General features: G+C 48.6%; 1 protein-coding gene across 2 annotated transcripts in view; it reads left to right on the forward strand.

The window, feature by feature from the left end:
- KIF15 (kinesin family member 15) overlaps positions 1 to 27,014 on the forward strand; it is a 174,129-nt gene that overhangs the window by 136,011 nt on the left and 11,104 nt on the right. For both annotated transcript variants that reach the window (XM_069730135.1, XM_069730136.1), the window contains 5 exons: positions 8,941 to 9,045; positions 9,246 to 9,368; positions 9,508 to 9,654; positions 25,846 to 25,935; positions 26,220 to 26,357. In XM_069730135.1, coding sequence (XP_069586236.1) covers positions 8,941 to 9,045; positions 9,246 to 9,368; positions 9,508 to 9,654; positions 25,846 to 25,935; positions 26,220 to 26,357 — 603 coding nt within the window. The remainder of the gene's footprint in view (positions 1 to 8,940; positions 9,046 to 9,245; positions 9,369 to 9,507; positions 9,655 to 25,845; positions 25,936 to 26,219; positions 26,358 to 27,014) is intronic.

Genomic DNA, 27,014 nt, shown 5'->3' on the forward strand with positions numbered 1-27,014 from the left:
TAACAGCCCTAGAAGTATGTCTTATATCAGCTGTGTTGCTGCTGAGAAATCCTCTTTTATCACTTTATATAAGTGACAGATTCCCTTTAAAGAGTGTTGTTCCGCGACCCCCCCTCCACCCCTGAAAAGTGGAACAGGATTGAGTTCTCAAAGCAAGAAGGGTGAATAACCAGTAATGAGTGTTGTCCAAACTGTATATAACATGTGGGACACAGAAAAGGCAGCGGTACATAAAGTAAGCCATATCTACCAGAGTCCCAACAGTCAAGTCTTCCCTGTCCCCAAAAGTAGGAGGACTCTCCCCCTCACTCTCCTCCTCCTAACATTTCAGTATTGTTGCTGGTCATAGATTTAAAAAAAAAAAAAAAAATTTGCAAAAAGCCTGAGAGGCAGATAATTTACAATAATTCTATCACTATATGCAATCATGAAGTTGCAGGAACCCAAAGTGTCCACAAGCATAAACTGTAAGATTTCCATGTCAAGCAGTCTGTAAATGTGTCCGTTTAATGTTTGGGCCTGTGGGTGGCTGAGTATTGTCTTTGAGTTTCAAGACCTGGGGTAGGGACAACTGAACGCTGCACTGAGACAAGGAAGTGGACGTGGTTGCTGATGGTACTTGTAAATGTGCAAGGACAGTTGCAGTGCTGGATACATCCACGCCTGTGTACTAAAAATGGGTTTGGCAAACATGTAGAAACCTGTGTACTCTCTTCCTCCATCTGCGCCTGGTCCACACGCAATGCTTCCATTATTGCCCTCTACTCCTCTTTGGTCAGACCTCATCTGGAATACTGAGTCCGGTTTTGGGCACCACATTTTAAAAAATACATCAACAAACTGGAGCAAGTTCAGAGAAGAGTGACCAGAATGGTGACCGGTCTGCAAACCATGTCTTATGAGGAACGGTTACTTGATTTGGGAATGTTTAGCTTGCAAAAAAGAAGACTGAAAGGAGACTTAATAGCTGTCTACAAATATCTCAACGGCTGTCGCATTGTAGAGGGATCATCATTTGTGAAACTGAATGGGAGGAGACACAAATTAGATATTAGAAAAAAACTTTGACAGGATGATCAATGAGTGCAACAGGCTGCTTTGAGAGGTGTTGAGTTCTCCTTCCATGAAAGTCTTCAAACAGGTTGGACAGACATCTGTCTGGGGAGATTTAATAAATCCTGCTTTGAGCAAGGGTTTGGACCAAAGGACCCAGGAGGGTCCCTTCCAACTCTATAATTCTATGATTTAATTGTGAGCAAGTTGCGTTTGAGTAGACACAGAAGCTGGATATTTACGGTGATATCGCTGCTCACTATCTTCGTTGATTCCTCACAGATGTCATACATCTATGACCGCTCATCAATTATGTGCGGAGGCCGAGCAGAATACCAATGGGCATGTTGGAGCTATTATTCAACTACTGCCCACTGTTGCAAACAAAGCCTTGCCAATTCCATATTCAATGTTGAGTTAAAGCATATGGGCAAATTGCAAATCAGTTGGTGAGCTGCCGTTTGCAAACACTGCTGCAGCACCACCAGACAAGCGGTAGCTGACTTGCTGAAATGGGCACAACAGTTGGCTGCCTTCTCTTTCCCACTGCTTTTGATGACCCTCTAAAAATTGTGTGAGGGCCACATGATGACTTTGCAGATATAGTGGAGGAGGAGACCAAAAAAGAAACTTAAACAGTTTTCCCTTTTTGATTTAAGAAGGGGTGTGGAACACCTAACCCTTTTCGTGGGCATGCACCATATGTGGGTGCTCTGAGGAACTGTTGGATGCCCCACTGCCTCTGATGGCCGCCTATAAATTATGTGAGGGCCGCATGAGACTCTGGATATGGAGGACAAAAAAGAAACATAAACCATTTTTAGGTGGCACGGTGTGCATCGGAATAGGTATACACCAGCAAATAAAGGAGCAGCTAAACCTTGACAAGGGGAAATTTCCACTTGTGTTTGTTCTGGGGAAAAGTTGACCGCCTTCTTCCTCTAGCCATCCCACCCACTGCCTCTGATGGCGTTATAAAAATTAACTGTAGGACTAATGACACCACAGCTACAGAAGTGACAATCTGAATAGTCCAGCTCGACTACCCATCTCTACTGAAGACCCTTACAGCTTTTTGATAAATGAGTGGAGGACAACATCTCTGAAAATAGGGTCCCATATCTGCGCCCAATCAGTTTGAGGAGCACTCTTAGAAGAGTTAATACCATGATACCACAGGGGGCTCGTAGCCCCTCAGTTTGTCACTTAGGATGATTTCATTCCACAGGGATTACTCGGGAGTGGTTTTTATGGTGGGATGCAAGTCTCGGCAGTTGCCGTCATCCTGTTGGATAGATGAGAATTTTTATTATACTAGATGGTGGCCCGATTTCTAACGCATCGGGTATTCTAGAATATGCATGTCCACGTAGTATATTGCCCAGCGACTTAGTATATTGCCCAGTCACGTAGTATATTGCCCAGCCACATAGTATATAGCAGAGCCACGTAGTACGGTATATTGCCCAGCCACGTAGTATATTGCCCAGCCACGTAGTATATTGCCCAGCTACGTAGTATATTGCCCAGTCACGTAGTATATTGCCCAGCCACATAGTATATTGCCCAGCCACATAGTATATAGCAGAGCCACGTAGTACGGTATATTGGCCAGTCACGTAGTATATTGCCCAGCCACATAGTATCGACGGAGTACATTGTCCAGCCACGTAATATATTGCCCAGTCACGTAGTATATTGCCCAGTCACGTAGTATATTACCCAGGCACGTGGTATATTGCCCAGGCACGTAGTATATTTCCCAGCGACGGTGTATATTGCACAGCGACTGAGTATACAGCACAGAGCCACGTAGTATAGAGACTTAAAAAAAATAAACATATACTCACCTTCCGAAGGCCCGTTGAAGTCCTGCTATACTCACCATCCGCCGCCTTTCCCGCTCCTCGCGTCGCTCCCGGGACCGCTCCTTTGCAAGCGGCAGCTTCCGGTCCCATGGCTGGTATGACCTTGTCGCACACCAGCCCTGGGACCGGAAGCTGCCGCTTGCAAAGGAGCAGTCCCGAGAGCGACGCGAGGAGCGCGAAAGGCGGCAGATGGTGAGTATAGCAGGTTTTTTTTTATTTTTAACATGACATATTATTACTATTGATGCTGCATAGGCAGCATCAATAGTAAATAGTTGGGGACACACAGGGTTAATAGCAGCGGTAACGGAGTGCGTTACACCGAGGTCCGTTACCGCTGCCATTAACCCTGTGTGAGCGGTAAGTGGAAGGGATTATGGAGCGGGAGTAGGGGAGGGACTAATCGGACTGTGCCCGTCGCTGATTGGTCGCGGCAGCCATGACAGGCAGCTGCCGAGACCAATCAGCGAATGAATAACCGTGACAGAAGGACGGACAGACAGACGGAAGTGACCCTTAGACAATTATATATATATGTAGATGTGTCTGTATGCTTCATTAAAGATGGTGTTATGCGCACAAGTTAAATCTACTTGGTACGACTCTCACCGGACCAGCAAATGCGCAGTCACAAACTCAATTCAAGCCACTACTGCTAGGCAAGTCCTTAAGGGCTGGGATATTCTTCACTCACTCCCCATATGGAAGGGGGCTTTACAGAGCCCTTCCCAGACTGCTATCGCAGGGCAGCTGGCGTCTGTTGGTGCGGACGATGTTAGAGAGAGGTTACCAGAGTAAGGCCGGGGTCACATTTGCGAGAAACTCGCATCATAGTTAGTAAGGCCGAAAAAAGACATTTGTCCATCCAGTTCAGCCTATATTCCATCATAATAAATCCCCAGATCTACGTCCTTCTACAGAACCTAATAATTGTATGATACAATATTGTTCTTCTCCAGGAAGACATCCAGGCCTCTCTTGAACCCCTCGACTGAGTTCACCATCACCACCTCCTCAGGCAAGCAATTCCAGATTCTCACTGCCCTAACAGTAAAGAATCCTCTTCTATGTTGGTGGAAAAACCTTCTCTCCTCCAGACGCAAAGAATGCCCCCTTGTGCCCGTCACCTTCGTTGGCATAAACAGATCCTCAGCGAGATATTTGTATTGTCCCCTTATATACTTATACATGGTTATTAGATCGCCCCTCAGTCGTCTTTTTTCTAGACTAAATAATCCTAATTTCGCTAATCTATCTGGGTATTGTAGTTCTCCCATCCCCTTTATTAATTTTGTTGCCCTCCTTTGTACTCTCTCTAGTTCCATTATATCCTTCCTGAGCACCGGTGCCCAAAACTGGACACAGTACTCCATGTGCATCAATACCCGACACTCTGGTCTGTAGCATTCAACTGCATAGAAATACATGCAGTCGCACACGACAGTACTGGTATTGATGCAAGAGACTCGCGCGCGTTTCTCTCATTGCACATGTAAGTGTGACCCCGGCCTAAGTCCTAAGCTAGCAGCTTTAAACCAAAACGAAAAGCAAAAGGGAACCCAAAATCTAAGGAAAAAGAACCAGAAAAGACCGTAAGCAACTGCTAAGAAGCAACCTGAACTTCATCATCAACAATTCACCCCTCCACTATGCAAGGGAACGTAATAAATCTGCACTGTACTTCAAAGGAACAGGCTTTAAATAACCAGCCCCAGGAGTGCCACTAGGAATTTCAGGGCCCCATACTGGCAACATTTTCCCTTGAGACTCTGCCCAGGCTCCACCCCTGCTCCGCTTCCACCCTTCAAACCTTCCATAGTCCCACCTCCCACTCTTGGAAAAACTCCACTTCTGCACCAGGTCCTCACCAATCCGATATTAACAGAGAGAGATGATTCAAAAAGATATATCGTAAATAAACTGGAGCAGTGGGCAGCAACTAAAAGAATGGTTTTTAACAAGGAAAAATGCAAAGTACTACATCTGGGCAATAAAAATGAAAAAAGCATTTACAGAATGGGAGGCATAGGTCTAAGCAACAGCACATGTGAAAAATACTTTGGTATACTAATAGATCATAAACTAAACATGAGTCAACAGTGTGATGCAGCAACAAAAAAGGCAAATGCAATTCTGGGTTGTATTAACAGAAGCATACAGTCTAGATCATGCAAAGTCAATATTGCCCTCTACTCCTCTTTGGTCAGACCTCACCTGGAATACTGTGTCCAGTTTTGGGCACCACATTTTGAAAAAGACATCAACAAACTGGAGCAAGTTCAGAGAAGAGCGACCAGAATGGTAACCGGTCTGCAAACCATGTCCTATGAGGAACGGTTATTTGATTTGGGAACGTTTAGCTTGCAAAAAAGAAGACTGAGAGGAGACTTAATAGCTGTCTACAAATATCTCAAGGGCTGTGACATGTAGAAGGATCATCTTTATTTGCACAAGGAAAGACTAGAAGTAAAGAGATGAGACTGAATGGGAGGAGACACAGATTAGATATTAGAAAAAAATTTTTGTCACGGTGATCAATGAGTGGAACAGGCTGCCACGAGAGGTGGTGAGTTTTCCTTCCATGGAAGTTTTCAAACAAAGGCTGGACAGACATCTGTCTGGGATGATTTAGTGAATCCTGCTTTGAGTAGGGGGTTGGACCAGATGACCCAGGAGGTCCCTTCCAACTCTATCATTCTATGATAAACAGTTCTCACCGAACAACAAGTGACAGGTAACACACTGAGTCACCAGTGACGTCTCTAGCTGAAGTCCTTCATATTCACTTTTGTTCTTCATCCAGCACAGACCACCATCACTTCTTCCAGCCAGGATTCTTCTCTGCATAAAATAAGTTATCTAGAGCACCGCTTCAGAGCATATTCCCCACTTATTTCCTTTCTTCTACACTACACAGCTGAATACAGACGTGTACCCACAATTAATACATAATTGGCTATTATGCAACCCACCATTCCAAATATAAATTATAAACCACAACTGTGCCCCTATTAACTATACATAGCCACGTTCCCCACCTAATATATAACTTAATTAGCACGTGTACTCTTTTTACCCAATTCATTACCAGTCACTGCATCCTCAATGTCCCCATTCTGTACCTCCCGCTACCCCGATTCATTATATTTACATTTTCCTTTCCACCCCAATTCATTATCATGTCCTCTGTCTCTCCCACCCTATATTATCAACTGCTCTACCCCACATTCAATAAATCACTTACTACTCCCACCCTCAAAATTCATCATTATTTGCTCTCCCCCAGGTCAGGTCATCATTTGCTCTTCTCACCCCCACCTTCAATTCAATTGATGTCACCTGTCCCTCACCCTCAATCCATCATTTGTAGTCCCTCATTACTTCATTATTACCCCTCACCCATTAATTTTATAAAGAAAAACAAAAATGTTTTTCATACTTACCACCCTGACGATCCCCTGCAGGCGCAGCTCTCGTCCTCCTATATGTCGGCACGCATCGCGTACGTGCCGTCACCTGACCAGAAGTCCAGAGGTGGCGGAGGGAGTGGGCGCTGCCATGATGGCCATAGAGCTCCGAGAAAGCTCCCAGCGCCAAGCTGTGTATCGCAGTGCACAGCACTTTAGTGCACTATGGGGCCCGGTGAGCAGAAGCATAAGAGACAGGGCCCCACTCTGTACTGCTGCTAAAACTCTGATGGCGGCCCTGGCCAGCCCAATGCAAAAGATAAGTGAAGTGATGCATTCCCCTGTCATGTCCAGGGCGCAACTCACTGCTTACCTTAACGGCAAGGTGCACATTCCCACCATTACCTTAAAATAGACAAGGCAACACGCTTCATTGTCTGGCAACTGAGAGACAGTGTCCCATGTCTCCCTGGCTGCAAAACAAGTGGGAAGCCTGTCGTCCCATATTCCCACATCACTCACTACTTCCACACATGAGTAACCACCAGGCAGACCTCCAGGGAAGTCTGGAAACTGGAGGCCAACGATTGCGTCCACAGCAGATAAACCTAACAAATGGAGTGAATGCTTAGGCCTCTTTCACACTTCAGTTATTTGGCGTCAGTCTAAAACCGCCATTTTCCTCAAATAACGGATCGGTCATTTTTTTTGACGGATCCGTTATTTTCCCATAGACTTGCATTAGTGACGGATTGTGACGGATGGTCGTCCGTTCCATCCGCCATGCGACGGATCCGTCGACATTTGGCAGACGTTTTCTGAAAATAGACGGACATTGGAACGTTTTTTGTCAACGCCGAAATGGCGGATCGCGACGGATCTGTCGCGTCCGCCATTCCATAGACTGGGTGCCTATGGGCAACGGATCCGCCGCAACCGTTTTTTCGGCGGATCCGTCGCCCCAATCCGTTTTTTCAATTGCGCATGCTCCAAAAAGTAGATACTTTTCCCAGACAACCCCCAAGTAACGGATCCGTCAAAAAAAACGGATCCGTTAGAACCGTTTTCGCAACAATTGTGACGGATCCGTCAATCCGTCACTATGTCGGTAGTGACTGACGCCAAAAGACTGAAGTGTGAAAGAGGCCTTAGCCTAAGGGAGTTTTTTCTTCTTTTTTTTTTTTTTGTCTATCTTATCTTCGGTTTTGGATGTTTGATTCAGTCCATAAAAGTGGCGTAATACCCTGACAACATTGTTCCTAGCAGCGACCTGGGAGTCAGAAATGTGTCTAATCATCTTCCATATGCTGTTCCCATTCCATTTTAGCACTTTTTCCATCAATTTCAGCAGTTTTAATGCCACCCAAATGTGTGTTCAATACTTTCTCCCTGTGTCATTTCTCATTATTACACACCACTTAATAACTTAATTTTCATTTATGGACATCCTTGATTGGATGGTGTGTGTATGTATGTGTGTGTGTATATAGATATAGATATATATATATATATATATATATATATATATATATATATATATATATATATATACATATGTACATATGTAGAGAGAGAGATATATATAGATCTACATATAGAGAGAGAGAGAGAGGTGTGTGTGTGTGTATATGTGTATATATATATATATATATATACACACACACACACACACACACACACACACACACACACTACAGACCAAAGTTTGGACACCCTTTCTCATTTAAAGAGTTTTTTTTATTTTTTTTTGTATTTTCATGACTATGGAAATTGTACATTCACACTGAAGGCATCAAAACTATGAATTAACACATGTGGAATTATATACCGTATTTTCTGGCGTATAAGACAACTTTTTAACATCTGAAATTCTTCTCAAAAGTCGGGGGTCGTCTTATACGCCGGGTACGGCATGTGCGGAGCTCTGAAGTCGCCGCATATGATGCAGGGAGCGGTCCTGGATGGTTCCCAGGGTCTGGAGGAGTCCTTCAGGCACTGGGATCCATATTCGTGTAAAAAAAGAATAAAAATAAAAAATATGCATAAACTTACCTTCCGACGGCCCCTGGAGTTCTCCCGGCTCTCCGTGATGCATGCAGAGGCTTCCGTTCCCAGGGATGCACTGCGCGCCACGAAGGACCTTTGTGACATTTATTAATGTGTGTGCCTTTGAACTTTACACAATTTGCACAATGAATGGCAAGTTCAATGCACTTGAAGAACACATTTCAATAAATTATATGGTCAAATTACTGGTATCAGTGAAAACTCTAACTCGTCCCGCAAATAACAAGTCTTGATACTGCTATGTAAATGGAGAAATAACAAAAGTTATGATACTTGGAAGAAGGGGATGAAAAAACAAACTAAAAATTCCTGGGTAGTTAAGGGGTTAAATACATGAGCCTGTTTCCTGCTAATGTTAGAATTCATTTGCAATGTCAGTGCATGTATAGTAAGTAATGGGTTTGTCACACGTGGGTCAATAGTATCATCTCTACTAGGCCACTTCAATTCTATTCACACTAATGTCATGGATATTTTCTATACACTGTGATATGATGCCTCATGTAACTGAATCTATAATAAAATGTTTTCCCTTTTGCTGCAAGGAAATAATGACGGATCTTATGAACCAAATTCAAGGACTGAGAACAACAATCATGCACAAGCAGGAGTCAATAGATGTCTTAACACAAGAGCTGGAAGACCTAAATGTATGTGCCCCATTTTTTTGTTCTAACCACATTGTTTTTGGTTGGGTTTAGCAGGATCTGTCCTGCTGATGGTTGTAACTTTTGCTTCATTGTTGGAAAAGGGGGAAATTCAGTCCAAGAAAAATTATCGTCTTTTTTGTTAGATGGTTGACCTCTACTCGTATTGATCTGAGTAAATAACAAAGAAATTTGTTGTTTAGAGCAAATATGGTTCTGCATTATTTGCTAAAGAAGAAAGCAAAGCCGTTTTAGAGAAGCAAGAAAAAGAAATTGAGGAGCTGAAGGAAAATCTGGAAAGGAAGAAGTCTGCTGATAGCATTGAGGCAAGTCATCTGTCTTTATAGATCTTCCATTGTAAAACGATCCCCTTGCTTGTGATGCTTTTTGCATGCACACTAAGCTGAGGAGCTTTGTATTAGAGCTATGTGTGCAATGATAAATTCATGGCTTTCTTCCTAACAGAGGGAGCTTATATGCGATGAATTGATTCATGCAACTGAACAGCTTGGCAAGTTAACCGAGGATTTTAACAAGCAGGAGGCTTTGCTTATAGACCAAAATGAAGAATTGCTCAAAAAGGAACAGATAATTGCAGAATTGATTAACCAGGTAAATAGCTAAATGCAGGTAGAATACTGTGGCTAATGACCTTTTCAAAGGTTTGGACACACAAGAATTTTTTTTAAGTACCTGGTTACCTCCATATAAGTTTAAGCCTGCTAACGTCATTTCTTCACTAATTTCAGACATCTTGTTTTGTTTACAACTTGCTCCTTGTTTATTCCGTTTATGACAGAGTTATTGTCCCTCTTTCCTGACCATACACATTTTGGTGGTTTATCGTACATGCCCTTTTAATATCACTATACAATTTTTTTCTTGTTCAAATATTCAAAGAAAGTTTGCCTCTTTTTTTGCTACCCATAGGGCTTAATTGTTTTGTAATTTTAATGTTCCATTTTAATCTGGTGAAAAGTAAAGGAAAATTGGAAATTGTTTTGATTTTCAGTTTTATTTATTTTTTTACACGTACAAAGAACCGCTAAAATTTAAAATTGCGTTCCCCTTTCTGTTTAAAAATTTTTATACACTAAATTTTTTTGGGTTTTTTATAAGGGTAGGGCTAGAAAGAGCAATGAGTCAGTGGGGTTTCTTTATCGCCTCTCATTGGGGGGGACAGGAACCATGGGTGTATGCTGCTGCCACTAGGAGACTGACACTATGCAAATAAAAAAGTTAGCTCCTCCTCTGCAGTGTACACCCCACCGACTGGCATTAAACTCTTCAGTTTAGCTTAGTGTCAGTAGGAGGTGGACACGGGTCTTTCATTAGACCCTTATCTACCTCAATGTGCGTCGTTTTTTCTTTCAGGTTCTCCGGATGGGATACAGGGTGAGCAGTCACACCTGTAGTCCCACATTATGGACTATGAGTACGGCGTGTACTGCCACCCCGTATCCTCATAGATCCCTCTCCAGGACCAAGAGCCTAGCACACAAGCGTGCTCAGAAGTCCGGTCCTGGCTCCGTCCCCCACCCACTCGCCCACCAGAGCCTGTCGGTCGGAGGAGACTAGGACGTCCGTCACCACCTACACGGACGTCTAATACCTTCCACTTTTTTTAAGGTTAGTACCGATGGTGTGGGAAGTTAGGTGAGTATTTGTGCTCCCTATCAGTCGCTACTCCTCCTAGGGGGCTCTGTGGATCCCCTACGTTTCCTGCGCAGCTTTCCTTCTGAGCAGCGCGGCGCCTTACTGGCAGCCGCACCGCTATTTCTGCGGCCGCACCTTTTTCTGCAGACCCACCGCAGCACTGGGCGACACTTAGGCCCCGTTGCTTCCCTATCTTTGCGGTGGTCTTGATGGCCGACTGCGCTGTCTCCCACCGCGGCTGCGTTTTTACAGGCAGTCGCACTGCTTCACCTGCGGCCGCATCCTTTTAATCTTTGCGGCGCGGCCCCCTTCAGGCAGCCGCACCGTTTTCCCCTGCGGCCGTACCTTGGGAGGTGACGCGCGGCCACGGTCCTCTCCAGCGGCCGCCGGCTTCTAATACAGGCCCCGGCTCTTCCCGGGGCCTACTTCCGGCGCCGGCATCGGCGCTCCCCCTTTCCTGCGGCGGCTGCCGCGCCTATCAGCCGAGCGGCGCCCGCACTGTTTTTTTTTTTTGCGCCGCACCGCCGATAACCACCTTTTCTGCGGTCACCGGCTTCTAATTTAGGCCCCGGCTTTCCCCGGGGCCTACTTCCGGTGACGCGCTCCGCCCACTTCCGCTCCCGCCCGACAAACTCTGCCCGGCAATCCCCACCCAACGGCGCCATCTCTGCTGGCTCCGCCCCTTCCTCCACGCCGCTGCTGGACGCTCGGGGCACGAGTTTTCTTCATCGTGCCACGCACCTGCGCCGGGGGAACTTCGCAGAGCGCTCTTTCTGGGAACACAGCACGCCATCTGCACTGGGGATCCACAGCATCTTCCTCCAGGCCTGCAGCTCCTGGTATCCGGGGTTTTTCGTCTGCCGTGAGTAGCTCTGCACTGCAGACTGACACCCTCCTCTGCCCCACTGTCCCCTAACCTGCTGGCATTTTCTTCAGGGACCTCTTCAAGATGTCTAACTCTAAAGGGGGCCGCTCTCGTCCTCCGACTTCTTCATCTTCTGCCTTAGTCACGTACTTTGCATGTTCGTCCTGTAACAGCAAACTTCCCTCAGGTCAGTCCTCCCCGCTGTGTCAGTCCTGCAGCAACCCGATTGTTCCCACCGCCCAGGATCCCCCGGCTGTTCCGCCCGAGAGTGATCCCCCCCATCCCAGGCTGGGCCGCCTCTCTGTCACAATCGGTGGCCGATTTAACACGGGTATCTCAAACCCTAGTGTCCGCGCTGGATCGGTTACCCCTGCAGACCCCTGCAGTGGCCAGCGGGTCGCAGGAACCGCCGCCCGAGCCCTCCTTGCTAAGCCACAAAAGGTCCAGACAGGAACGTCGGTCTGAGTCCTCTTCGCGCTCCATCTCGCCGCTTGGCCCTCCCCCGCGATTGGTGTCCCACCGATCCTCCTCCCCTGAGTCAGGCGAGGCATTATCTGATGCGCCTTCGGAGGATATTTCGGAGCTGGATCCTAACCAAATCGCCACCATGAGTGAGACAGTACAGAACCTCATTGGGGCAATAAACCAAACCTGTGGCATCAAGGATCCCTCTACGGAACCCGCAGATCAGGCGGTTTCGTTTAGACGGGCCAAACCACCTTCTAAATTTTTCGCTCCTCATCCTGAATTCGAGGAAATCTTGTCCAGAGAGAGAGAGAACCCCACTAGGCGTTTTCAGAGGGGAAAACGCCTGGGTGTGCTATATCCTTTTTCTCCAGAACTTACCGCCAATTGGACGGTCTCTCCCTCGGTGGATCCACCTGTGTCCAGGCTGTCCACCAACACGGTGCTTCCTCTGTCCGGCGGAGCATCTCTGAAGGATTCTAACGATAGAGTTATAGAATCCTTCGCGAAATCTGCTTTTGAAGCGGCTTCAGCGGCTCTATGTCCAGCTTTTGCGTCCACTTGGGCTTCAAAATCCATTTCAAAATGGGCCAAGGATCTTCGGCGAGGTATCCTGGACGGGGCGCCTCTCGCGCAATTAGCGGAACTTGCCAACCAGATTTCCCACGCTGGTGAATACCTGGTTTCCGCCTCCCTGGATGTCGCGTCTTGTGCGGCTCAAGCTTCCAGCAATGCCGTTGCCATCCGCCGGACCGTTTGGCTCAAGGCCTGGCAGGCGGACTTGTCCTCCAAAAAGTCCCTCACTAGTCTTCCCTTCCAGGGCTCTCGTCTCTTTGGTTCCCAGCTGGACCAAATCATTAAGGACGCCACCGGGGGTACAAGTTCTATTCTCCCCCAGGCTAAGCCTCGTCGCCCTCCTCCTAGACGACAGTTTCGTTCTTTTCGGCCTTTTCGTCGCTTTGCTGCGTCAAACTCCTTTTCCCAGCAGCAACAGAGGCCACAGGCACGTCAAGAGAAGAAGGCGGTGTCCTTTAGGCCCACTCCGTCCTGGCGTCCTCGTTTCTCCCAGGGTAGATCGTCCAGGCCCAGGACTGGAAGATCCACCTCGGCATGACTCTCGGCAAGACTCCAGCCCAACTCCCAGATTGGGCGGCCGTCTTCTCCTTTTCAGGGACGTCTGGATTTCCGCAGTAGAGGATGCATGGGTCAGGGAAGTTGTATCCTCGGAATACAAAATAGAGTTCGCTTCCCGACCTCGGGATCGTTTCTTCCAATCCCGTCCTCCAAGAGACCCCGCTCTAGTTCCGGGCTTCTTCTCAGCCATCGCTTCTCTGCTCAAATCCGGGGTAATCGTTCCCGTCCCAGAAAAAGAACGCTTCACGGGTTTCTACTCGAATCTTTTTGTGGTACCAAAAAAGACGGCAAAGTTCGCCCCATTTTGGACCTCAAATTGCTGAACAGGAGAGTTCGCCTGAGACACTTCAGGATGGAATCCCTTCGTTCAGTAATTGCTTCCATGGAGGCTCAGGAGTTTCTATGCTCAATAGATATCCAGGACGCCTACCTCCATGTCCCGATGTTTCCCGGACATCACCGTTTCCTGCGCTTCGCAGTGCAACGAGATCATTTTCAGTTCGTCGCCCTGCCGTTCGGTCTCGCAACCGCGCCGAGAGTGTTCACGAAGATCATGGCGGCGCTGATGGCCATCTTGAGAGTCAGAGGCTTGGTCCTCTTTCCATATCTCAACGACATCCTCATCAAGGCTCCGTCCTTTGCTCAGGCCCACGAAAGCCTGTCCATTGTTCTCGACACCTTAGCCCGTTTCGGGTGGCTGGTGAACCGGGAGAAGTCCTGCCTTATTCCTTCTCAGCGCTTCATCTTTCTGGGCATTCTTTTCGACACTCAGCAGAGTCTTCCTTCCCAAAGACAAGAGATCCACTCTTTGTCGGGACATACGCTTGCTCCAGGGTCCTCGACCTCCCTCCCTCCGTTCGGCCATGAAGGTTCTGGGGAGGATGGTAGCTACATTGGAAGCGATTCCCTTCGCCCACTTCCATTCGCGACCCCTTCAGCAAGCCATTCTGTCTCAGTGGGACATGTCGGTCTTCTCCCTGGATCGACCGATCAGACTCTCCTTTCGGGTCAGGCGGTCTCTCAACTGGTGGCTGACGTCACCTCTCATCTCCCAGGGCAGGTCCTTCCTTCCGGTTCACTGGCAGGTGGTGACAACGGATGCCAGCCTGATCTGCTGGGGTGCGGTTTTTCGCCACCTGACGGTTCAGGGCCGTTGGTCGCCGCAGGAGTCATCTCTGCCAATCAACGTCCTCGAAATTCGGGCCATCTTTCTGTCCCTCCGCCACTGGGAAAGGATCCTCAGGGGCCTTCCAGTCCGGATCCAGACGGACAACGCCACGGCTGTGGCATATGTCAACCATCAGGGGGGGACTCGGAGCTCCTTGGCCCTTGCCGAAGTATCCAAGATCCTCCTTTGGGCAGAGGCAACGGTTTCGGTGATATCCGCGGTGCATATCCCCGGCGTGGAAAACTGGGCCGCCGACTTCCTCAGCCGCGAGGGCCTCGCGGCAGGGGAATGGTCCTTGCATCCGGAGGTATTCCATCAGATTTGTCTTCGATGGGGAACTCCGGACGTGGATCTCACGGCGTCTCGAGTCAACAGGAAGGTTCCGCAGTTCGTCTCCAGGTCCCGCGATCCTCTCGCAGTGGGCGTCAATGCTCTGGCCATTCCTTGGTCACAGTTCGAGCTGCCCTACCTGTTCCCACCCCTTCCATTACTTCCCAAACTGTTGAAGAAGATCAAAGCGAAAGGGGTGCCGGTCATCCTGATCGCCCCGGATTGGCCCAGGAGAGCTTGGTTCGCGGAGCTCGTCAACCTTCTCGCGGACGCTCCCTGGCGCCTTCCAGACAGGCCCGATCTGCTGTCCCAGGGTCCGATCTGCCACCCGAATTCTCGGTCGCTCAGTTTAACGGCGTGGCTGTTGAGACCGCGGTTCTAAGAGCGTCCGGCCTTTCGGACCGGGTGATTCACACCATGATTCAGGCTCGGAAGCCTTCGTCTTCCAGGATCTACTACCGCACCTGGAAGGCCTACTTCCGTTGGTGCGAGTCCAACCGCGTTCCGCCTATGGTTTTTTCCCTGCCTTCTCTTTTGGCCTTCCTTCAGGCAGGACTGGATTCGGGCCTGGCTCTTAGTTCCCTGAAGGGTCAGGTCTCTGCGCTTTCCATCCTCTTTCAGAAGACCTTGGCCTCTCGGCCACAGGTTAAGACCTTCTTTCAGGGGGTAGCCCACGCCGTCCCGCTGTACAGGGCCCCTGTGGAGGCATGGGACCTAAACCTGGTACTGGACGTTCTGAAGGTTTCTCCCTTTGAACCTCTTAGGGAGATTCCTCTATCAGTTTTATCATGGAAGGTGGCCTTTCTTGTGGCCATCACGTCCATTCGCCGCGTTTCCGAGCTGGCGGCCCTGTCTTGCCGTCCTCCGTTTTTGGTCGTTCACCAGGACAAGGTGGTCTTCCGGCCCCCACCTTCTTTTCTTCCTAAGGTGGTTTCCACCTTCCACCTCAACGAAGACATCGTTCTACCTTCCTTTTGTCCAGCTCCGACTCATCCTCTGGAGCGATCGTTGAACAAGCTGGACCTTGTCAGGGCTGTGAGGATCTATCTGGACAGAACGTCCACTTTCCGGAAGACGGATTCCTTTTTCGTCATTCCTGATGGCACGCGCAGAGGCCAGCCGGCTTTTAAAGCGACTATTGCTCGCTGGATCAGAATGGCAATTTTGGAGGCTTACCGGGTCAAGAACAGAGTGCCCCCTCCTGGGATTAAGGCTCACTCTACCCGGGCAGTCGGCGCCTCCTGGGCGGTGCACCACAGGGCTTCCGCCCTACAGCTTTGCAAAGCGGCAACTTGGTCTTCCATCCACACGTTCGCCAAATTTTACAAGGTCCATACCTACGCATCGGCGGATGCCAGCCTAGGCAGAAGGATCCTGCAGGCGGCAGTGGTGAGTCCTCTGACCTGATGGAAGTCTGTTTTTCCCGCCCTTGGGACTGCTTTGGGACATCCCATGGTTCCTGTGTCCCCCAATGAGAGGCGATAAAGAAAACAGGATTTTTGGTTGCTTACCGTAAAATCTGTTTCTTGAAGCCTCCATTGGGGGACACAGCACTCTCCAATGTTTTTGTTATATGTTCTCTGACTGTTCTCACGTTTACAGTTCTCAAGTTTGTGGTTATGGTTTTTCAACCTTGTTCTTTCTCCTACTGCTTTCTCACTAACTGAAGAGTTTAATGCCAGTCGGTGGGGTGTACACTGCAGAGGAGGAGCTAACTTTTTTATTTGAATAGTGTCAGCCTCCTAGTGGCAGCAGCATACACCCATGGTTCCTGTGTCCCCCAATGGAGGCTTCAAGAAACAGATTTTACGGTAAGCAACCAAAAATCCTGTTTTTTTGTTGTTTGTTTTCTTTCTATATTTAATACACTGTGCCACAAATAGGATCTTAAAAGGGGATGGGGTGCAGAAGCACTGGTTCAGCACTGTGTAAACAGAGATTGAGAAGGTAAACATGATAATAACCATACTTATCTTTTCTTTGCAAAGTCGACTGTGTGACAGTCAGCTGATCTTCCCCATAGCTACACCATCTAATGCTAGCTGCTTACATTACATTAACGTTTTAAAAGGTCATTGCAGTGATAGGTGTGGATTCCCCGAATGTTTCAAGCCCTGTAGATAAGCCCTGAAAGCCAGTGGCTACATCTTATAGCGGCAAAATCTTCTGACAGATTTTTTTTTACACTTTCCTTTAATGGCCTATTCTGACAAGAGGGCCATTAATAAAAACCTTTTTAACTTTATTTTTAAAAGTGGACTACACATAGATGAGAAAAACAAATGTGTCAACATAGTCCTACAAGGAAAGGGACAACAAAGACGGTTGCTTTTAAAAGGCTAATAACGATAAAGCAATAACAATTACAAAATTGTTGTTTTTTTTTCCCTGCTGTTCTGTTCGGGTCATAGTGACCCGAACAGATTTTTTGCGGCCCTGTAGATTTTTTTCTGTAAGTCTATAAAACTTGAGACTCCTTGACTTTTCCTCATTTGGGGGGACCTACCTATGAGTATTTTTTTCTTTATCGCCTCTCATTGGGGGACACAGGAACCATGGGTGTATGCTGCTGCCACTAGGAGGCTGACACTATGCAAATAAAAAAGTTAGCTCCTCCTCTGCAGTGTACACCCCACCGACTGGCATTATACTCTTCAGTTTAGCTTAGTGTCAGTAGGAGGTGGACACGGGTCTTTCATTAGACCCTTATCTACCTCAATGTGCGTCGTTCCTTTTCAGGTTTCCGGAGGGATACAGGGTGAACAGTCACACCTGTACTCCCACATTATGGACTATGAGTACGGCGTGTACTGCCACCCCGTATCCTCATAGATCCCACAGCAGGACCAAGATCCTGGCACAGAAGCGTGCTCAGAAGTCCGGTCCTGACTCCGTCCCCCACCCACTCGCCCACCAGAGCCTGTCGGTCGGAGGAGACGAGGACGTCCGTCACCACCTACACGGACGTCTAATACCTTCCACTTCTTAAGGTTAGTACCGACGGCGTGGGAAGTTAGGTGAGTATTTGTGCCCCTATCAGTTAGGGGGCCCTGTGGATCCGCTACGTTTCCTGCGCAGTTTTTCTTTTGAGCAGCGCGGTGCCTTACTGGCAGCCGCACTGCTATTTCTACGGCCGCACTTCTCCACCTGCGGCCGCACCTTTTTCCGAGACCCACCGATCTGGGTGACACTTAGGCCCCATTCCTTCCCGCAGTTTTCCACCGCGGCCGCGTTTTCACAGGCAGTCGCACTGCCTTACCTGCGGCCGCATCCTTTTAATCTTTGCGGCGCGGCCCCCTTCAGGCAGCCGCACCGTTTTCCCCGGCGGCCGTACCTTGGGAGGTGACGCGCGGCCGCGGTCCTATCCAGCGGCCGCTGGCTTCTAATACAGGCCCCGGCTCTTCCCGGGCCTACTTCCGGCGCCGGCATCGGCGCTCCCCCCTTTCCTGCGGCGGCTGCCGCGCCTATCAGCCGGGCGGCGCCCGCACTGTTTTTTGCGCCGCTCCGCCGATTACCATCTTTTCGGCGGTCACCGGCTTCTAATTTAGGCCCCGGCTTTCCCCGGGGCCTACTTCCGGTGACGCGCTCGCCCACTTCCGGTATCATCGGGCGGGCTTTCTCCCGCCCGACAAACTCCGCATTCTCCTCCCACCGGCGCCATCTCGTCTGGCTCCGCCCCTTCCTCCACGCCGCTATGGACGCTTAGGGCACGAGTCTCCTTCATTCTGCCACGCTCCTGCGCCGGGAAACTTCGCAGAGCGCTCGGTCCGGGGACGCAGCACGCCATCTGCACTGGGGATCCACAGCATCTTCCTGCAGCTCCTGGTATCCGGGCTTTTCGTCTGCCGTGAGTAGCTCTGCACTGCAGACTGACACCCTCCTCTGCCCCACTGTCCCCTAACCTGCTGGCATTTTCTTCAGGGACCTCTTCAAAATGTCTAACTCTAAAGGGGGCCGCTCTCGTCCTCCGACTTCTTCATCTTCTGCCCTAGTCACCTACTTTGCATGTTCGTCCTGTAACAGCAAACTTCCCTCAGGTCAGTCCTCCCCGCTGTGTCAGTCCTGCAGCAATCCGATTGTTCCCACCGCCCAGGATCCCTCGGCTGTTCCGCCCGAGACTGACCCCCCCATCCCAGGCTGGGCCGCCTCTCTGTCACAATCGGTGGCGGATTTAACACGGGTATCTCAAACCCTGGTGTCCGCGCTGGATCGGTTACCCCTGCAGACCCCTGCCGTGGCCAGCGGGTCGCAGGAACCGCCGCCCAAGCCCTCCTTGATAAGCCACAAAAGGTCCAGACAGGAACGTCGGTCTGAGTCCTCTTCGCGCTCCATCTCGCCACTCGGCCCTCCCCTGCGGTCGGCATCTCCTCGACCCTCCTCCCCTGAGTCAGGCGAGGCACTCTCTGATGCGCCCTCGGAGGATATTTCGGAGCTGGATTCTAACCAAATCGCCACCATGAGGGAGATGGTCCAGAATCTCATTGTGGCAGTAAACCAATCTTGTGGCATAAAGGATCCCTCTACGGAACCCGCAGATCAGGCGGTTTCGTTTAGACGGGCCAAACCACCTTCCAAGTTTTTTGCTCCTCATCCTGAATTCGAGGAAATCATGTCCAGAGAGAGAGAGAACCCCACTAGGCGTTTTCAGAGGGGAAAACGCCTGGGTGTGCTATATCCCTTTTCTCCAGAAGTTACCGCCAATTGGACGGTCTCTCCCTCGGTGGATCCACCTGTGTCCAGGCTGTCCACCAACACGGTGCTTCCTCTGTCAGGCGGAGCATCTCTGAAGGACTCTAATGATAGGGCTATAGAATCCTTTGCGAAGTCAGCTTTTGAAGCGGCTGCAGCGGCCATATGCCCAGCTTTTGCTTCCACTTGGGTTTCTAAATCCATCTCCAAATGGGCCAAAGAACTCCGTCGAGGTATCCTGGACGGGGCGCCTCCCATGCAACTAGCGGAGCTTGCCAACCAGATTTCCCACGCCGGTGAATACCTGGTCTCTGCCTCCCTGGATGTCGCGTCTTGTGCGGCTCAGGCTTCCAGCAATGCCGTTGCCATCCGCCGCACCGTTTGGCTCAAGGCCTGGCAGGCGGATTTATCTTCTAAAAAGTCCCTCACTAGTCTGCCCTTCCAGGGCTCTCGTCTCTTTGGTTCCCAGCTGGATCAAATCATTAAGGACGCCACCGGGGGTACAAGTTCTCTTCTCCCCCAGGCTAAGCCTCGTCGCCCTCCTCCTAGACGGCAGTTTCGCTCTTTTCGGCCCTTTCGTCGCTTCGCTGCGTCAACCTCCTTTTCCCAGCAGCAACAGAGGCCACAGGCACGTCAGGAGAAGAAGGCGGTGTCCTTTAGGCCCACTCCGTCCTGGCGTCCTCGCTATTCCCAGGGTAGATCCTCCAGGCCCAGGACTGGAAGATCCACCTCGGCATGACTCTCGGCAAGACCCCAGCCCACCTCCCAGGTTGGGCGGCCGTCTTCTCTTCTTCAGGGACGTCTGGATTTCCGCAGTGGAGGACGCATGGGTCAGGGAAGTTGTATCCTCGGGATACAAGATAGAGTTCGCCTCCCGACCCAGGGATCGTTTCTTCCAATCCCGTCCTCCAAGAGATCCCGCTCTAGTTCCGGGCTTCTTCGCAGCCATCGCTTCTCTGCTCAAATCCGGGGTAATCGTTCCCGTCCCAGAGAAAGAACGGTTCACGGGTTTCTACTCGAACCTTTTTGTGGTACCGAAAAAAGACGGCAAGGTTCGCCCCATTCTGGACCTCAAATTGCTGAACAGGAGAGTTCGCCTGAGACACTTCAGGATGGAATCTCTTCGTTCAGTAATTGCTTCCATGGAGGCCCAGGAATTTCTATGCTCAATAGATATCCAGGACGCCTACCTCCATGTCCCGGTATTTCCCGGACATCACCGTTTCCTGCGCTTCGCAGTACAACAGGAACACTTTCAATTCGTCGCCCTGCCGTTCGGTCTCGCAACCGCTCCAAGGGTGTTCACGAAGATCATGGCGGCGCTGATGGCAATATTGAGAGTCAGAGGCCTGGTCCTATTTCCATACCTCGACGACATTCTCATCAAGGCTCCGTCCTTTGCTCAGGCCCACGAAAGCCTGTCCATTGTTCTCGACACCTTAGCCCGTTTCGGGTGGCTGGTCAACCGGAAGAAGTCCTGCCTTATCCCTTCTCAGCGCATCATCTTTCTGGGCATGCTTTTCGACACTCGTCAGAGCAGAGTCTTCCTTCCCAAGGACAAGAGATCCACTCTTTGTCGGGACATACGCTTGCTCCAGGGTCCTCGGCCTCCCTCCCTCCGATCGGCCATGAGGGTTTTGGGGAGGATGGTGGCTACCTTGGAAGCGATTCCCTTCGCCCAATTTCATTCGCGACCCCTTCAGCAAGCCATTCTGTCTCAGTGGGACAGGTCTGTCTTCTCCCTGGATCGGCCGATCAGGCTCTCTTCTCGGGTCAAGCGGTCCCTCAACTGGTGGCTGATGTCACCTCTCATCTCCCAGGGCAGGTCCTTCCTTCCAGTTCACTGGCAGGTGGTGACAACGGACGCCAGCCTGATCGGCTGGGGTGCGGTTTTTCGCCACCTGACGGTTCAGGGCCGTTGGTCGTTGCAGGAGTCAACTCTGCCAATCAATGTCCTCGAGATTCGGGCCATCTTTCTGTCCCTCCGCCACTGGGAAAGGATCCTCAGGGGCCTTCCAGTCCGGATCCAGACGGACAACGCCACGGCTGTGGCGTATGTCAACCATCAGGGGGGGACCCGGAGCTCCTTGGCCCTTGCCGAGGTAGCCAAGATCCTCCTTTGGGCAGAGACAACGGTTCCGGTGATATCCGCGGTGCATATCCCCGGCGTGGACAACTGGGCCGCCGACTTCCTCAGCCGCGAGGGCCTCGCGGCAGGGGAATGGTCCTTGCATCCGGAGGTCTTCCATCAGATTTGCCTTCGATGGGGGACTCCGGATGTGGATCTCACGGCGTCTCGAATCAACAGGAAGGTTCCGCAGTTCGTCTCCAGGTCCCGCGATCCTCTCGCAGTGGACGTCGATGCTCTGGCCATTCCTTGGTCACAGTTCGAGCTGCCCTACCTGTTCCCACCCCTTCCATTACTTCCCAAGCTGTTGAAGAAAATCAAAGCGGAAGGGGTGCCGGTCATCCTGATCGCCCCGGATTGGCCCAGGAGAGCTTGGTTCGCGGAGCTCGTCAACCTTCTCGCGGACGCTCCCTGGCGCCTTCCAGACAGGCCCGATCTGCTGTCCCAGGGTCCGATCTGCCACCCGAATTCTCGGTCGCTCAGTTTAACGGCGTGGCTGTTGAGACCGCGGTTTTAAGAGCGTCCGGCCTCTCGGACCGGGTGATTCACACTATGATTCAGGCTCGGAAGCCTTCGTCTTCCAGGATCTACTACCGCACCTGGAAGGCTTACTTCCGTTGGTGCGAGTCCAACCGCGTTCCGCCTATGGTTTTTTCCCTGCCTTCTCTTTTGGCCTTCCTTCAGGCAGGACTGGATTCGGGCCTGGCTCTTAGCTCCCTGAAGGGTCAGGTCTCTGCGCTTTCCATCCTCTTTCAGAAGACCTTGGCCTCTCGGCCACAAGTTAAGACCTTCTTTCAAGGGGTGGCCCATGCTGTCCCGCCGTACAGGGCCCCTGTGGAGGCATGGGACTTAAACCTGGTACTGGACGTTCTGAGGGTTTCCCCCTTTGAACCTCTTAGGGAGATTCCTCTATCAGTTCTATCTTGGAAGGTGACCTTTCTTGTGGCCATCACGTCTATTCGCCGCGTTTCCGAGTTGGCGGCCCTGTCTTGCCGCCCTCCGTTTTTGGTCATTCACCAGGACAAGGTGGTCTTCCGGCTCCCACCTTCCTTTCTTCCTAAGGTGGTTTCCACCTTCCACCTCAACGAGGACATCGTTCTACCTTCTTTTTGTCCAGTTCCGACTCTTCCTCTGGAGCGATCATTGAACAAGCTGGACCTCGTCAGGGCAGTGAGGATCTATCTGGACAGAACGTCCACTTTCCGGAAGACGGATTCCTTTTTCGTCATTCCTGATGGCACGCGCAGAGGCCAACCGGCTTCTAAAGCGACTATCGCTCGCTGGATCAGATTGGCAATTTTGGAGGCTTACCGGGTCAAGAACAGAGTGCCCCCTCCTGGGATTAAGGCTCACTCTACCCGGGCAGTCGGCGCCTCCTGGGCGGTGCACCACAGGGCTTCCGCCTTACAGCTTTGCAAAGCGGCAACTTGGTCTTCCATCCACACGTTCGCCAAATTTTACAAGGTCCATACCTACGCTTCGGCGGACGCCGGCCTAGGCAGAAGGATCTTCCAGGCGGCAGTGGTGAGTCCTCTGACCTGATGGAAGTCTGTCTTTCCCACCCGTGGGACTGCTTTGGGACGTCCCATGGTTCCTGTGTCCCCCAATGAGAGGCGATAAAGAAAACAGGATTTTTGGTTGCTTACCGTAAAATCTGTTTCTTGAAGCCTCCATTGGGGGACACAGCTCCCTCCCAATGTTTCTGTTATCTGTTTTATGACCGTTCTCACGTTTACAGTTCTCAAGTTTGTGGTTATGGTTTTTCAACCTTGTTCTTTTCTCCTACTGCTTTCTCACTAACTGAAGAGTATAATGCCAGTCGGTGGGGTGTACACTGCAGAGGAGGAGCTAACTTTTTTATTTGCATAGTGTCAGCCTCCTAGTGGCAGCAGCATACACCCATGGTTCCTGTGTCCCCCAATGGAGGCTTCAAGAAACAGATTTTACGGTAAGCAACCAAAAATCCTGTTTTTTTTTTTCGTTTACTTTTTTCTACACGCAAAAAGTTACACTTGTTGTGTTCGGGTCATAGTGACCTGACATCGTTTTTTAGAGCTGTGAGGCCATATTTTCAGTGAAATAAAGGAGTTATAACCTCAGTTGGGTCTATTTATTGCATCTACTATTGTATATCAATTGATTTATTTCCTAAATTATTTCAATGGGGTCGTACACGCGCTCTACCGGGGGTATGCATTGAGATCTGCGCACCATAAAAATGGCTATATATTGATTATTTTTGGTGCGCAGTCTATTCTAAAATGTAGAGTGCATCCGGAGAGATCACTAGGTCTGCACTACACGTGTATATTATGCACAGAACGGACTGCTCAGAACGCGCTGTCTAAGACGTTTTTTTTTGTAAAGCTGAGCTGTAAAGTCTTGCAAATAATTTGTGTAGTTTTCTATTTTCGTTTTGCTCATTGATCTGTTTTTTCAGAATAAAAACAAAACAAAAAAAAGATTTCTAGTTCATTTTTCTTTTTTTTTTACTACCAAACATGTTCACAAACAGTCTAGTAAGCAAAAAGTATTAAAAAAAAATGGAGTTAGAGTGTCTAAAATCAAGGTTTAATAAGCCGGGTCATAGTGACCCTGAACACTACAAGTGTATAGTAAATGCGAACAAAACAGCAGGGTTAAATTCATGTATTTTGGCATGTATTTTGTGCAGTTGGGTTTCAGTAAGCATTTGTATTGTTTGCTGTCTATAGTCTGTATTGCACTGACTATTGCTGACTACAGAAACATTTAGTTGAGAAAGCCGTATGATGGTTTCCTCTCCCAGGAGAGTTTTTCTAACTCCCTCCTGCTTCTGACCACCTCTCTTCTTAGAGAAAATAAGAAGAAGAAAAATAAATGTTATAAACTCGACTTCTTAATCTGCAGCCAGCAATCTGTGATAAAAAATTCTTGCTGGCTTTGCTTATAACAGCCAAACAAATCTAAATTAATGGAATAGTGATCAAAACCCTTACTGTGGACTTAAAAACATTAAGTGAGTTATTAAGTTTGTAACTTTAGTTGCAATCAAAATCATTGAAACCCCCCTCCAAGTGCTGGAAGATTCTGGAATGACTGTCAATTACTTGACTGGAACCATAGAAAAGCTTTGATGGGATTTGTAGAAGGCCTTTTCTGCATGCAAACTCAAGAATATCAGTGGACTGAGGGCCATTGGACACACAGAATGATCTAGAGTCTTCATGAATGCTGCCAGAGGCTGGTCTTTGGCTATTCATCACATTTGGAGCTGGTCATTACTGCCAAGGGGTGCTTGACGTGAAGGGGGTGGGATAATTCAAAGATTGCAGTAGCCATTAATCCTAGCAGTGTGTACGTCAGACACTGTTGGGACTTGACAAGTAGCAGTGAGTGGCTGAAAATTTTCTAAGGTGTGTACAACCCTAATAAAAAAAATTACAAGTTTGGTATTGACATCATTGTATTGACATGGAAAATCCAATTGCCAGGTCACTTTACATTGTAAAAGCAAAACACAATGGACCTGATTAATCAGAGCTTTTGCATCACACTCCTGGTGTGAAAAGCTTTCAAAAGTTTTGGCACAATTCGAATCTACTCTAAAATTTTGTGACTTCGGAAGTTCTTACGCCATTTTTATCCAGCTTTTCCAAAGAGGGCAAAGCTGAGGCTGGTGGAGGGTGGCGACTACCAATCGTCAAAAACTTGAGCAGTGGCATTCGCTACACCCCATATCTTACTCCAGCATGGACTAAATTGAAATTTGTGGCGAAGCGCGCACGGAGCCACACTGCACTCGTCAAATGTTCTTGATTCGGGAGCCCCATACTCCAACCCACATCAAGACCTTGTTGAATCAGAGCCAGTGTGTGTTTTCAAAGCACTTAGAAAATGTCACCTGTTTTACATCACATATGGTAAAATGAAGTGTAATTCAAAACTACATCTTGTCCTTGAAAAATCAATCCCTCACTTGGCTATGTACCGTAAGTGGAAAAATAAATAGTTACAGATTTTGCAAGAGTGGGAGTAAAAAAGGAACCGAAAAAGGCCGGTTCAGAGATGAATTAAGTGACATCTTGTGTGCAATGGAGAATTCACTTATTATTAATTGTATTGGGCTATTTGTGTTGTTCTTGTTTCATTGGTTTATCACAAAACACCAGAAAGTTTGTAAATTTAGCTAATGAACCTAATTTGCAATGGTGGAGTGAGTAAGTCTGACTACAACTGTCGCAGTCTGTTACATGGACGGTGGTTTCCTAGTCTCAACTAACAAAATCCAGGTTTAAAATGACAATATGGACTTGTCAGGATGAGAAAACAAAGTCCTAAACATTATCATTATTCAGTTTCTGTTTCTTAATATTTTGCTATTTTAAGTTAAAACAAGAGAATGAAATGGGAAAGACTGTGGATGATGAAATGAAGCCCCCCGACTGTCACAAGAGCCCTCCTGCCATGCTTCCTAAGGTACTTTTTAGACATTAGAAATTGCAGATTTTTTTCTTATTAGATATTAAAGGCTTGATACACAAATCATACGTTATAATAAATCCTTTACTTACGATTTTTTTACCCTATTGCTTAGTATAGTTTTCTTACAGTTGCATCTGAGAACTCCTTTTACATTATAACATCTCATGGGACATTCTTGAATGGACCATTTTAAAGACCCTCGTAGTATTTTTCATCTTTTTTTATTCTTTTAGGACGCATTGATAAATCTCCCTAACATGTGTTTTTTTGCTCTGTAGACCCCAAAAACGCCTGTGGGAACTCCATTTGAATCTGAGCTGACACATCTTTCAAAAAAAAATTCAATATTAGAACAAGTTGTAACTGATCTAAATGAGGAGCGAATGACCAAGAATGAAGAAATCCTCAGACTTAAGGTACGTCACTTATATGTAAGAAGTACAAACTCCTATCCCCAACATGACAGCCCCTTTTATCGTTAGCTTCTCCTCTCCACAGTATGATTTATAAAGGAGCATGTGACCAAACCTGTACATCAGTCTACTCCAATTGAAACACCTTGGCCCAAATTGGTCAAGATTGGCGATGTTCACACCAGTCTTAATTAACAGGCCTGCTGGAATCAGACGCTCCTAATCCAACAAGAAGCTCATGCCTTTTAATGAATCAGGAGCTTCTGACAAGTAACGTGCACTTCGCTACTAATCTTACTCAAATCAGAGACTGAAGTTAGATTTCTGGTATATTTAAGGCCACAGCTAGTCACGGATTAGACAGCTGTGGTGCGATGCCTCCCCCGCATTGTGGTGGAACTGAGCATATCTGAAAGAGCCAAAAGTCACAAATTCTTTACAAAGGTTTTTATGCCAGAATTCTAGAGTAAAAGTTCAGATGTGTATGGGAAACCTAGAATACATATATATTGGTAAGTACTACAAAATCGTGTCCCATGCACATGATAAGGTAAAGTAATCATTCAGGGTTTTATGGACAGCACACTGACACTTTTGTGTTTCGGGCTTTTCACATATTAGATTTATTTTCGCTGATCGAAACATTGGTCTGATCTGCAA

The sequence above is a fragment of the Ranitomeya imitator genome, chromosome 6 (genome assembly GCF_032444005.1).
Source record: "Ranitomeya imitator isolate aRanImi1 chromosome 6, aRanImi1.pri, whole genome shotgun sequence".
In the NCBI taxonomy this organism is placed as follows: domain Eukaryota; kingdom Metazoa; phylum Chordata; class Amphibia; order Anura; family Dendrobatidae; genus Ranitomeya; species Ranitomeya imitator.